This window comes from Carcharhinus amblyrhynchos, chromosome 2, assembly GCF_965287045.1.
Source record: "Carcharhinus amblyrhynchos chromosome 2, sCarAmb.v2.hapA, whole genome shotgun sequence".
In the NCBI taxonomy this organism is placed as follows: Eukaryota; Metazoa; Chordata; class Chondrichthyes; order Carcharhiniformes; family Carcharhinidae; genus Carcharhinus; species Carcharhinus amblyrhynchos.
The window spans coordinates 7,000,861-7,015,774 of record NC_137325.1 but is presented as its reverse complement, the minus strand read 5'-3'; the positions used below and the strand labels follow the sequence as shown (position 1 = coordinate 7,015,774).

At 43.1% G+C, this 14,914-nt stretch overlaps 1 protein-coding gene across 1 annotated transcript in view; it reads right to left on the bottom strand.

The window, feature by feature from the left end:
* The window catches only part of nek11 (NIMA-related kinase 11), a 227,565-nt gene that overhangs the window by 161,074 nt on the left and 51,577 nt on the right, over nt 1–14,914 (bottom strand). The window contains exon 3 of the mRNA XM_080215135.1: nt 8,170–8,335. Within this exon, the coding sequence (XP_080071261.1) occupies nt 8,170–8,335 (166 nt within the window). The remainder of the gene's footprint in view (nt 1–8,169; nt 8,336–14,914) is intronic.

Sequence of the window (14,914 nt, the reverse complement as noted above, 5' to 3'; positions counted from 1 at the left end):
CAAAACTGTAAAATCCCACCCAAGACGTTCCCATTGTCCATCCCTCGATTTCTCCAATTCCCATGGCGAGTGAGGGTGTAAGACCCCGTCCGTGGTGTTAGAGAGTGTCTTGTTGTTATGATGCACATCGACCAACACCATTGCTATTGAACCAACTTTGTCGATAACTCATTTTCCTAACATGAACACACATCTGCAATGCATCCGAAGCTTTATCCCAACCACCTGTAACACATACTATCTAATCTTTAATCCTCCCCAGGTCAGGTTACCTCCATGTGTAGTGTAGAGTATATGGTATAGTAACTAATACGAGGGATCCAGCACCACAATCAGCTGTTATCAGAACAGAGATGGCCAATGATCATTGTACAGTAATTCCACGTGCTCAGGTGGAGTGGTCACTACTATACCTGATCAATGTGTTATTGGAATAAAACACACGCTTTATGTATTTCCCTCCACGTTCCACCCCCCCCCCCCACCAAACAGACACCCCTCCACCTCCACCCCATCCCATTCCTCATCCTGGCAAGTAAAAGTAAAAACCAACAACACTGAACAGATTCAACAGTACCTAAGGGAGAAAGTTAACACTTCATGTGCCAACCTTCATCAGAATGGTTAGCTATCAGAACTTTTATCCCTCTCTTTTAAATCACTACGACAGGTTACTCAGGTTGTATTTCCTGCAACTTAGAAGGTTAAGGGATAGTTTGATCAATTTTTTACGATATCAAGGGAAACGGATGCACAAACCAGCCAGTTCGCAGATCAGTCACGATCTCATTGAATGATGGAACAGGCCAGAGGGGCTGAATGGCCTGATCCAGTTCCGATGCTGACAGGCCTTTTACATACTCGTGACAGTAGCCGTCTTTTTGCTGACCATCTCAAAAGTGCTTCTCCATCAGTGACACATGCTGCAGGAATCCTTTCATCACTTTCAGGATTTGCCTCAGTGTTTAAAAAGCAAGATATCACTGGATTAAATATTAAACCTGGTGTCTAAATAGTATAGTCACCCCCTGACTCCACTTCATCAACTTCTCCCAATCTTACTTTGACAGAATCGCTGAACCAGAAACAGACTTAATGTGTGTGTGTGTGTGAGCACGAGTGTGTGTGTGTGAGCAACAGTGAGTGAGAGTGAGTGTGTCTGTATGTGTGAGTGAGAGTGTGTGTGTGAGTGCGTGTGTGTGTGTGTGTGAGAGTGTGAGTGTGTGTGTGTGTGTGAGTGTGAGTGCGTGTGTGTGTGAAAGAGTGTGAGTGTGTGTGTGAGAGTGTGAGTGTGAGAGAGAGTGAGAGTGTTATGTGTGTCTGAGAGCGTGAGTGAGAGTGAGAGTGTGTGTGTGTGTTTGCTACAGGGTGAAGGGATGTGTTGAAAGATGTGCTCTAGAAATACTGATCTTCATTCAAGTAAACACAGTGGAAGTACAAACATTTCATTATTTCCCCCAGAGTGGGAAATTAAAGGAGTTTGGATTATTCATTGACTCCCAGTCTGTGGGGAGACAAGAGGATTGGTTCCAGTGCATCAAACTGAATAGTGGTTAGGAATATTGACTGAACCCTTTCATTGTACCATTTCCCCATCACTGAAATATCACCATGAAATAACAAACAATGGACAATCCTTAACAACAGGCTGCTCAAGAAAATCACAACTTCCCTCCCACACTACTCAAGCATTCATTCTCACACACAAGATATAGCTTCATTCATGGAAAATGATGGAAATGGTTTCTCCCTATGAGACCTGGATATCTTCCAATTAGCTTTCCTGAAATAAACCATCAACAGAATCCCGGAGGTTGAAAATTTTAATGATCTAAATGTAGGGCCATGAGAAATTGCATTGTTCAGAGGGCATTTAGTCTGATGTTTAGTTGGGGTCAAACAGGATTGTGTTCTGGCGTTGACCATTCCTTGGCATATTCTCTGTGCTACAGTCAAATATCTTCAGGCCATCTACAAAGAGTGTCTACTTAGATGTCAGAACTGTCAGAGGCCTTGTTCATCTGAGATCCAAGACAAAGGTGTGCCAAGTCCTCATTAGACAGTTGCTCCAAGTTGACGATGCCTCACAGCATTCCACTGAGGAAGTCCATCAGCATAAAATGGACAGACTCTCTCACGCCTGTAAAGACTTTGGTTTGACCCTGCGTATTGCCGTACCGCCATCAATCAGCATTGATGATGTGGCGCTGGAGGTTGTTGACAGCTTCACATACCTACCCTCCACAATCACCAATAATCCGTGACTTGATGCTGAAATCAACTCAGACAGCACAATCGCTGCAGCTGAGTAAGAGAGTCTGCAACAACAGCAACCTGACTGAGAACATCAAACTGTGAGTTTCCCAAGCCTGTGTCCTCAGCACACTCCTCTAACATTGTGAGACCTAGACAACACGTGCTGGACAGGGAGGAAGGCTGAACAATTTCCACCTTTGCTATCTCTCACGTACCCTCAGCAGTTCCTGTTGGGTTGCCAACTGTGGCTGAACAGGACCCGGGAGTTGTCAGGGAAGTGATGTCAAAGCCAATCAGGTCCTCCAGGAGTGGGGGAGAGGAAAACAAATCCCTGGAAAAAGATTCCTATTGTAAACATCCCTGTTTGTACAGAATGGGAATAAATCACTCTTATACAGGCTTGAGAATTCGACATTGGACAATCATTTCATGTAAACAAGCAGTAATGTAGGATTTTAATAAACTACTTTGAGATTCATCTTGTCTGAAAGTAGAAACTTCACTAAAGTGAGACACCTCCAATTCCAGAAGCTCTGAAGAACTCATACAGACTCAGAACGTTAATTCTCTTTCTCTCTCCAAATGCTGACAGACTTGCTGAGCTTGTCCAGCATTTTCCATCTTTATTTGAGATTTCCAACATCTGCAGTATTTTGCTTTTATAATATTGCTTCTAATTGCCACCTAGATTAAAGTCCCGTAAAGATCGATATTTTCCTCCCTCACAAAGCAAAATCCCATCAGAATCAATTTCCATCCATGAAGGTCTGACGTTAGTGTCCCTTTAAGAAAGTTTTTTTTAAAACATGATTTCTACAGCTCACAGCTTTAGTGATGTCACTGTTGCCAGGCTGACAACGATAAGTCCTCTTATTGATACTTCAATAGCCTAAGTGGAGATTGTTTGTGTTTACGCTAGGATTAGTTTTACGATCCTACATTGTTAGAAGAAAATGTCATTTGTTTTTAGACAGTTTTCTTTCTTTCCAGTGAGTTTAATGTTTCAGTTGCAGTTCTGAAGCTGCAGTTTAGTTTTTAGTTTTAGCAGGGGCATCAAGCAAGAAAAAAGCTGAAGTCTCGCTCTCTCTCTCTGACTCCCTGTTCTATTTGGAAATTCTGCTGGTTATCTCAAGGCAATGTTTTGCCTTCCAGAAGAGATGTGCAGATTTCGAAAAGACTCAATTCCAGTCAAATGAGATTTTAATCTATGCTGTGTTAAGCCTGTGAAAAGGATTTTGTCTGTGAAAGTTTTTAGTTTGTTGGAACAGCTTTAATATGTAATTCAGGTTTAATACATTATTGTGGTTGTTCTTTTTTTTTGTAATTGATAAATGTTATTGCTAATTTTCTTACCACACGTTAACTATATTCTTAAATAAACTTTGTTTGATAAAAGCTCCCTAGTGGGTCATTTGAATCATACCTGAAGTGAAACCTATCATGTTTATCCTAGCCAAATTCGAGATGCAAAGCTTATGGGTCGGGCAAGCTCCATAAAACACTTTGGAGTTTCTAACCCAACCCATAACAAAGATAAAGAGGGAGAAACTCATTCTGCTGGTGCCGCAGAATGAAAATGCTGTCACATTTCTCTCTGTCTCCAGGGAATCCACATCAATCTGCAGCACCAGTGGAATCGGGTCCACACCTCTCCCCCACCCCCCCCCACAGAATCTCTTTAAAATCACACTCTCTTACCCCTAGATGAAACCCCATAGGGGCAATTTCTATCCCATCTCCATCTTGGCATCACTTGCATGAAGTCCAGGCCCTCAGACCCAAGAGGTTGATCTGCTGTGTACAATGGGGAGGTGGGGAGAAGTGAGCGGAATGTTCCGGAATCCGTACTGCTCCTCCAGCATTGTTTGTGGCTCAGCTCCCAGCTCAGTTCTGTGGGGATTGCAGGGGACAGTGCCTGAGGAGCCCCTCTTCCTCCCCACCCCCTCCCACACACAATCGCCCACACACACACACACACACAGACAAACACACACACACAGACAAACACAGAAACCTGTGACAAATGCTGTAAACTTCCTGTGTCAGTGAAACCAGTTTTACTTTTCAGATATCATTAAGTCCAGGACACCCAATAGAGAAATCAGTCAAAAACCTACCATTACTGCTTGCTGCCTTTCTTTGAGCTGGAATATAAACAGCAGCATTCCTTTCACCAAATTACCTCAGCTTGAATAAAACTTTCTAATTTTCCAGGTTTTTAGGGTGGTAATGGATTTTTCTCAGCCTGGCAGCAGGCTGCAACTGAATCATAGAATCCGACAGTGCAGAAAGAAGCCATTCGGCTCATCAGGTCTGCACCAACCAAAATCCAACCCAGGCACTATCCCCATAACCCCATACATTTACCCTAGCTACTCCCCCTGACACCAAGAGGCAATTTAACATGGCTAATCCCCCTAACCCACACATCTTTGGACATTAAGGGGTAATTTTGCACGGCCAATCTACTTAACCAGCACATCTTTGGAGTGTGGGAGGAGACTGGAGTACCTGGAGGAAACCCATGCAGGCATGGGGTGAACATGCAAACCCCACACAGACAGTGACCGAAGCTGGGAATCGAATCTGGGTCCCTGGCGCTGTGAGGCAGCAGTGTTAATCACCGTGCCACTGTGCCACCCCGATGTTCCTTTACTTTGAGTCTTGGGACTGTCAGCGTGTAAAGAGCTTTCCGGACTGGTTTTGGTGGTAATGGTATGGATTTTCCCAGCTGTTGGAAGTTCAGTTGCCCTGGTAGCAATGATAGCATCTGGTTTTACCTCCTCTCCTTGGGGTGGGGGCTCAGCACCAGCGGGACAACGGGCAGTTCAGTAACAGACGTGAGTGCGGTACGTATGTGAGTCAGCTTACAGAATACTACAGTGCAGAAGAGGCCCTTCAGCCCATCGAGCTTGTACCGACATATGAAGTGCCCTGCCCTGCCCACCTACTCCCATTTGTCAGCACTCAGCCTTGTTTCAATATCAACACATTGTAAATGCAATGACGGTTTTCAGTGACAGATGACTGGCCAGAGCTCCTGTACACATCATGAGCATCATTTGTTCAAAATACCTTTTTTAAATCTCCCGGATTGCTGTTAATAGCCGATGGGAAATTGATAGCGAGTCCAGAAGACTCCCAGTCATTCCGAGAGATTAGCAGAAAATCCAACAGGCTGCCAGTCATTCCAGAAGAGCTAGTCACCCTAATATCTTGGCAAGACAAGGTGGCCAACTCAGATGTCCATACACTCATTGCTAGGCTAGTGATGATCCGCCAGATTCATTGGATGGATGAGTAATCTATATCAATGCTTTCCTGTACAGCGAACTGGCCACTGGGTTCCACCCTTCTGGGCATCCATACCTCTGCTGAAGGGATACCTACAAGCAAGTAATGGAGATGGAGGACATTGACACTGACAACTGGGAGGCAGGCGCAGACAGTCGCGGCCTCTAGCGGCTGATTGCTTGGAAGAGGCGAGCAGAAATGAAAAGCCTAGCTGGCCGAGAAGAGGGCTCGGGAAAAATAGAGGACAGTTCACCTTCTCAGCCCACTGTCCTTCCCTGCAGCAAGAGCGGCAGACACTGCCATGCCAGAGAGGGTGGGGGGGGGGCCCCTGAGCCACAATAAGTAATGGTGAACACGCAGATGGCCACCACGGGGCAAACCATCATCTTACAGGATAGAAAACTGCCGCAAGCATTTAGTGAGAAGAGGTGACCCCCCGAAGTTACAGCCTTGGATGGCACCAAACTTTTAATGAAAAAGAAACAATATCCACTTTCAAAACAGCCAGTGAAATGGAACTGAGTCAGGTGCATGCGCAGGAATTAAATCAATCTCCATGACTCTCTAGTTAATAACTGAGAACGTAGGTGTAAATGACATTTGCCTGAACACCAGGAAAGATGGAAATATATTTCGGTCTCAACGGGGAATAATCTAAAACTATTTCAGCACATTCTATTCAAGCCTCATTATAGCCAGGTCAGAGAAGTTTGTTAATGATAAATCTTGCCGTTTCTGAGCATGGCAACACACACGCAACAAAAAAAAAAGGCTATAGTCAGAATTTTCTTATCATGGGCATTCCACAGTGACACGGAAGAAATCCCTGCAGAAAATGAATCCTGACAAATCAACGCTGTTGTTTTTTTGGGAAAAGTGGTGGAGAAATAGCTTTATCTGACTCTTCACATTATTCTCACTGGTAAAAGCCCAGATCTGGCTGCATGTACAATCTTTCTATTTATTTACTGCGAAAATTGCCTCCCTTTATATAGTAACTGAAAACTGTGTGAAAGGCAAAACAAGATGAAAAAATCTCCCCGCTGTGTGGGAATGTAATCATTCATTAGAAAAAAAAGGTAATTGGGTTTTGAGGTGTTGGAGCACTGCATTCAACAGATTTTATTGGTCACCCAGCAGAATAATTATTTTCCTGTGTGAATATAAAATTTCATCTGATAACATGACACAAGAAATTGTAGCAGGAGTAAGTTATACAGCTACTGGAGTACAATGAGGTCATAGTCTTATCATTTACCTCAATGCCATATTCAACACACCTCTCCATTCTGTCAGTGTCCAAAAATTTGTTGATTCTATTGTTCGAACCATGTGGAACAAGTAGTGGAGGTGTGTGCAAGTCCACCAAAACCAAAATGTGAAGTCTATTTATTAGTATTACAAATAGGCTTACATTAACACTACAATGAAGTTACTGTGAAAATCCCCTGGTCGCCTCTTTGGATACACTGAGGGAAAATTTAGCGTGGCCATTGCACCTAACCAGCACGTCTTTCAGGCTGTGGGAGGAAACCAGAGCACCCAGAGGAAACCCACGCAGACACAGGGAGAACATGCAAACTCCACCCAGGCAGTGACTCAAGTCAGGAATTGAACCCAGGTGCTGTTAAACGTGACTCTGTGATTCGGCAGCACTGACTGGTCAATCCTAAGTGTGTTGATAGTTACACTAACAACCAATTTAATAAAATCAGTCAAGTTTATAACATGGCTTAGTTATATTTGCTGGAAATGACACAGGACACGTTCTCTGCAAACTTTCATACTAATAATAGGAAGACAGATTATTACTTGAATTGAGTATAAATTGGGAGAGGTGGATTTTCAGCGAGACCTTGGTATCCTCGTGCACCAGTCGCTGAAAGTAAACGCGCAGATACAACAGACAGTAAAGAAGGCAAATGGCATGTTGGCCTTCATAGCGAGAGGATTTGAGTATAGGGATAGGGATAGGGATGTAGAGGGTGTTGGTGAGACCACATCTGGAGTATTGTGAGCAGTTTTTAGTGTCCTTATCTGAGGAAGGATGCCCTTGCTACAGAGGAAGTACAGCAAAAGTTTACCAGGCTGATTCCTGAGATGGCAGGTCTGCCATATGAGGAGAAACTAAGTCAGTTAGGATTATATTCACTGGAGTTTAGAAGAGTGAGAGGGAATCTCATAGAAACTTATAGAATTCTTATAGAGTTAGACAGGGTGGATTCAGAAAGAATAGTCCCGATGGTGGGGGAGTCCAGAATTTGGGGTCTGAGTTTGAGATACCAAACAACGCAATAATACCTGATGCCACCAGACTTTTGAATGGACCTCCTTTATATTAAATTTTTCTTTCTCTACACCCTAGCTGAACCTTTAATACTACATTCTGCACTCTCTCCTTTCCTCCTTCCCTATGTACGGTATGTTTTGTCTGTAATGTGCACAAGAAACAACACTTTTCACTGTATCCCAATACAATGTGACGATAGTAAATCAAATCAAAACTATACAAAGGAATAGGCCACTTTGAGTGGGCCAACAGATTTGTTTTTCTAAATAAAGTCAACCTCAACAAAAGAATAGAATTCCTTTCAGTCCACTGTTTCATTAATGACTCACCTCACAGTACTCAGTGATAATGCAGAAACTGCACTGCTCCACAAAGCTGTTGTAGAATTTAACAATTGTTGGATGATCAAGTTTAGACAGCAGCTGTGCCTCCAGATTGGCCTGCACTGTATCATTGGGTTCCAGATCTCCAACAGATATCTCCTTTAACACTTTCCTGCAAACCAGGAATGAAAAAAAAATGAATGATTAATAAGGGGAAATAATTATTCTTTCTATTCATTTGTGGGACATGGGCGTCGCTGACTGGCCAGCATTTATTGCCCATCCCTAGTTGCCTCCAAGGGTAATTGAGAGTCAACCACATCGCTGTGGGTCTGGAGTCACATGTAGGCCAGACCAGTCAGGATGGCAGATTTCCTTCCCTAAAGGACATTAGTGAACCAGATGGGTTTTCCCTGACAATCGATAATAGTTTCATGGGCATCAGTAAATTCTAAATTCCAGATTTTTTTTATTGAATTCAAATTCCACCAGCTGCCATGGCAGGATTTGAACCCAGGTCCCCAGAACATTAGCTGAGTTTCTGGATTGATAGTCTAGCGATAATACCGCTAGGCCATCATCTCCCCTTATTCAGAGGTGGGCAGGTTTTTACATGTAGTCATTTGGAAGAATTTGGGTATTGCTGAAAAAGAAATTTGTCAAAGCTTTTCATCTGGCACTCATCAGGACGCTTTGCAAGAAAGTCAATACAATGGGCAAACAATAATTTATGCTATATGAGAAGAGAATGCTGATTGGTTGACAAGTGGATGAGGTGTTACCATGAAGAGTGCACCAATTGATGGTGACTGACAGTTAACTGCCAAGCATTGTTTGTATTTTCCTGCACTCAAACTCTCTTTTGTAATAGAGCAGTCGAACAAACTCTCCTTCCTTGACAGCCTAGTTGAGAAATCTGTCAGGACGTTTTCTCACGTTCTACCACATGCCAATATACACATTGGAATTCCACATACTATACGATCAGTCTTTTTCGCAAAAATAGGACCCAAACCATTTACTCACCATCAAACACACCCTACGGGATAATGGCTACCTTGATCAGATCATTCTGTGCAAACTCATCAACAGGGCTAAGGCCATCACTTATAGCCTTGAAAAGTGCTCAGTCCATCTTATCTTCTCCATGAAGGTTCTTTTGGCTTGATTCTCATGTTAAGTCATTCAGTACCTGAACCTGGATGCCTTTTTACTGTAATTGTGAAGCCACCTACACTGTTGTTGTCTGAATTCACACTGGAATATCCAAACTTATATGCTGACCACCACACACAACTGCTATTCATTTGCAAATCTTGTATATTTCTTTCTAATTATAAAGGTGACACAGTGGTTAGCACTGTTGCCTCACAGCGCCAGGGACCCAGGTTCAATTCCCAGCTTGGGTGACTATCTGTGCGGAGTCTGCACGTTCTCCCCGAGCCTGCATGGGTTTCCTCCAGGTACTCCAGTTTCTTCCCACAGTCCAAATAACGTGCTAGTTAAATGCATTAGCCATGCTAAATCCTCCCTCAGTGTACCTGAAAAGTGTGGTGACTAGGGGATTTTCACAGTAACGCCATTGTAGTGTTAATTTAAGCCTACTTGTGACAATAATAAATAAACTTTTTTAAAAAAACTAAAAAAGCCATTTTGATTAACATAAGTGCACATTGAGCTGAAAAATCTATAAAGCTTATGATACACTTATTAACTTTATTGCTTGTATGATAGGATTACTACTTAAGCCTCCAATTCATTTCATATCCATATGTTACGCTGCTTAATGATCCATAATGGTTCTGATTAGAATGGATCAGTCATATTCTATTCAGAGCAGTTCTATTTTCTAAGTTAAACTGTAAATATAGGAGTAACTAAACTGATGGCAATATTTCAGGGCAGGATGGTGGCACAGTGGTTAGCACTGCTGCCTCACAGCTCCAAGGAACCCAGTTCAATTCCAGTCCCAGATGACTGTCTGTGCAGAGTCTGCACGTTCTCCCCGTGTCTGTTTGGGTTTCCTCCGGGTGCTCTGGTTTCCTCGCACAGTCCAAAGATGTGCAGGTTAGGTGGATTGGCCAGGCTAAATTGCCTCTCAGTGTCCGAAGATTAGATGGGATTAGCCATGGTAAATGTGTGGGATTACAGGGATAGGTGAGGGTGAGCGCCTGGGTCTCTCAGAGAGTCAGAGCAGGCTAAGTGGACCAAGTGGCCGCTTGGGTGTAGTAGGGATGCTATGGTTTCAAAATGTTGATTGGAAATCTGTTCCCTGAAGTGCTGAGCATTTCCAGCTTTCTCTGTTCACCACAACACTGCCCTGACGGAGTGTCACACAGATTTGAAATGTTCACTCCGTTGCTATCTCCTCAGATGCCATCCAACCTGCTGAGTCTTTCCAGCATTTTCTGTTTCATCAAGACTTTGGGGCGACTGAACAGGAGTTGTTTAAAATTAAGACAGCAATAAGATAAAATTGACAGCAGTGATTCTGGAGTCTCAAACAAGGGGATGTCGATACAGAATTAAAACACAAGAGGATCAGAGATCAGGGCTAACACTTTTTTCACAGAGAGAGTGTGTTGTGAGCCCGTGGAACTGACAACTATCGGAGTTAGTGATGGAAGTAGAATCCATATTAACATTTAAGAATACGTTAGATAACTGGTTGAAGGAAAGGGAATAAAGGAGATATGTGAATAGAAAGATCTACTGCTTCTCTGAAGGATTAACACTAATACAGGCTGGTTGTGTCAAAAAGCCAGTTTCCTTGTATATTCTCTGTAATTCAATGTAACATGGGCTTATTACTGCTTAGTCACTTGAATAAACTATACGTGACCAATAATAAATTCAGAGGCAGTTTCCTCTACTTGATTATGGTTGCAGTTAATACATTATTACATGACCAAAAAAGGTGTTTTCATTAATAATACAGGAGAAACAGAATGCTTTAGACTTTGCTGAATCCCAATTTATGCCCTCAAGGCTCCTTCAACAGCACTTTCCAAACCTGCAACCTCCACCGTCTAGAAAGACAAGCGTTGCAGGTACCTGGGAACACCACCACCTAACAAATTCCCCTCCAAGTCGCTCACCATTATGACTTGGAGATACATTGGTCGTTCCTTCGCTGTCGCTGGGTCAAAATCTTGGAACTCCCTCCCTAACAGCACTGTGGGTGTACCTACATAATGCGAACTGCAGTGGTTCAAGAAGGCAGCTCAACACCACTTTCTCAAGGAGCCAATTAGTAATGAGTAATAAATGCCATGTCAGTGTTGCCCACATTAATGCAAGGTAAGTCCATTCAAAAGTCTGATGGCAGCAAGGAAGAAGTAATTCTTAAGTCGGTTGGTACGTGACCTCAGACATTTGTATCTTTTTCCCAACAGAAGAAGGTGGAAGAGAGAATGTCCAAGTTGTATGGGGTCCTTAATTATGCTGGCTGCTTTGCTGAGGCAGCAGGAAGTGTGGACAAGTCAATGGATGGGAGGCTGGTTTACGTGATGGATTGGGCTACTTTCAGGACCTTTTGTAGTTCATTGCAGTCTTGGGCAGAGCAGGAGCCATACCAAGCTGTAATACAACCAGGACGAACGCTTTCTATGGTGCATCTGTAAAAGTTGGTGAGAGTTGTAGCTGATGTCAAATTTCCTTAGTCTTCTGAGAAAGTAGAGGCATTGGTGGGGCTTTCTTAACTATAGCGTCTGCATGGGGGGGACCAGGACAGGTTGTCAGTGATCTGGACACCTAAAAACTGGAAGCTCTCGACCCTTTCTACTTCGTCCCTGTTGATGTAGACAGGGGCATGTTCTCCTTTATGCTTCCCGAATTCAATGACAATCTCCTTCGTGTTGTTGACATTGAGGGAGAGATTATTGTTGCTGCACCGGTTCACCAGATTCTCTCTCTCATTCCTGTACTCTCCTATACTATTCTATCTCCTGTACTTTCATGTAAAAATAAATTGATCAAATACAAACATGACTTTCAGTAAGCATTATCACCATAATATAAATTCCACCTAAGGCTTTGAATTTCTTTTATTTATTTATTAGTGTCACAAGTAGGCTTACATTAACAATGTGATGAAGTTACTATGAAAATCCCCTAGTTGCCATACTCTGGCACCTGTTCCGCTACACTGAGGGAGAATTTAGCATGGCTAATACATCTAACCTGCACGTCTTTCAGACTGTGGGTCCAAATATCTGTTGCTGTTTGCATATATTGATAAAAGCACTCTGAATATTATGGAAATTTGCTGATAACATAATTAATCTTTCTTTATTTCCAAAATTTAAATAAAACTGTTTCCACAAATGCACCTCAATACTGCTGAGTTTATTTTCAATAAGCACAATTTATACTGTCAGCTGTGACTCAGTTGGTATTCTGAAGTCAGTAGGTTGTGTTTTCAAGTTCCACACCGGAGACTCGAGCATGCAATTCAAAGACTGACAAGTCCAGGAGAGCACTGAGGGAGTGCTGCACAGTTGGAGGTGCCAGCTTTCAGACGATGTGTTAAGCCGAGGCCCGTCTGCTCTCTCAGGTGGACGTAAAAGATCCCATGGTATAATTCTGAACAAGAGCAGACGAGTTCTCCCCAGTGTCCTGGTCAATATTTATCCCTCAATAAACATCACAAGATCAGATTATCTGGTCATTATCACATTGTTGTTTGTGGAATCTTGTTGCCTGCATACTGACTGCTATATTTCCATATCGCAGCAGTGACTTGATTTCAAAAGTGCTTCATTGGCTGTAGTGTGCTTTGAGATGTTGCATGGTTGTGAAAGGTACTATGTAAATGCAAGTCTTTCTTTTATTCCTACACAAGTTTCATAACTTGGATTTCATGACAAGCTGGAAGTTATAACAGTGCATTTCCAATCATGTGCAACTACTTACGTACCGAAAAATTTGCAGGTTCGTGGCAGAGTATAGTTGGGGGGGGGGGGGTACAATTTTATCCCAACTGCCCAGGTGTGGTAACATGGCCCCTTGAAGGAGCAATCCTTTGACAATCATGTGCTCAGGCCGGAGCCTATGGAGAGGCCACATGGGAAGCCAGGCCAATCAGGAGTAAGGGCGCGTGTCCTAGGATTTGATTTATTATTGTCACATGTGTTAGTATACGGAGAAAAGTATTGTTTCTTGCGCACTATACAGACAATGCATACCGTTCATAGAGAAGGAGAGAGTGCAGAACGTAGTGTTACAGTCATAGCTAAGGTGTAGAGAAACGTAATCTTCTTAATCCTTCTTAGGAGGAGGAGGACCTTCAGCTGGAGCCAGGGAGAAGAGCGTGGACTTGTGCAAAAGTCTTCTGTCAGACCCTTGACTTTATTATCTATATTAGTTAATAAACCCTTTGCCGCTAGAGCCACATCAAGTTGCCTCCAGTTATGACATACGGGATCAAGGGGAATGCTGATTTTACACCTGCCAATATCACTGATTGACTTCAATGGAGAGTAAAGTCAAGGATGGGGGAGAGGGGGATGGAACTGCGATGGGGGGGTTGGGTAGACCAACATTGCCCTCAGTCAGTCAGAATCAGCACTGATGGAATGGGTTAAAGCTGGGCAATTGTCAAAACAGTGTTCCACCTGTTCCTCTGGATGCCATCAAGTAAGGTTAAAACTCCCCCCATGATTTTGTACCAAATGGGCCAGGCTTGGCACTAACGACATGGTGAAAATTTCAAAAAAGAAAACACAACTTACTTGCCTTATAAATATTGTAATAAAAGACTGAGCAACTTGAAACAAATTGCAATCTGCACAACAAGCTTCTGCTTTCCTGACTTGATCCTTTCAGATCATTCACAGAGCACCAACAATGGCAACTGTTCCACTGTGTGGGGTCTGGAGGGGGGTTTTGGAGATTGCCTATTCTCTCAATGTATGTTGCTTGAGTCTACAGTCTCTTAAAACCATTGCTCTTTATTTCCAGCTTGTAGTCGTACACATGGAACTCTTCCTTCTAGGTCTCCCTTACTTCTCAGTCATGTGATCTGATATTGTTGTTACATCAGCATCATGTATGCTTCTGATGGATTACAATGATCTCCTTAGCAAAGCAAAGCTTTATACCTTCTGCTCCGATCTACAATGGATCAGAACACTGGCAATTTTAAATGGGCTTCTTTTCACTAAAAATCTGAGCATATATAATTTAGTTTCCACATGGAGAGCCCCCATAGATTGGTCGACCAATCAACCTGACCTGCTGCAGGCAATTTGCCCCGGAACCTTTCTGAAGTATCGCTTATCAAGTATGAAGTCAGTATGGTTCCTGCTCTGACCAAGAATGCAAGAAACTACAAAGGGTTTTGAATCTAGCCCAGTCCATCACGCAAACTGGCCCCTCCAACCACACTACCCGCTGCCTCGGAAAAGCAGCCACCATAATCAAGGGCCACGCACCCCAAACATTCGCTCTTCCACCTTCTTCCTTCGGGAAAAAGATACAAAAGTCTAGGGTCACATACCAACCAACTCAAGAACAGCTCCTTTCCTGCTGCCACCAGACTTTCGAATGGACCTAACATATATCAAGCTGATCTTTCTTCACACCCTATCTGTAACAGCAACACAATATTCTGCACCCTCTCCTTTCATGCTCTATGAATGGTATGTTTTTGCCTGTATAAGAACATAAGAACATAAGAAGTAGGAGCAGGAGTAGGCCATCTAGCCCTTCAAGCCTGCCCCGCCATTCAATAAGATCATGGCTGATCTAT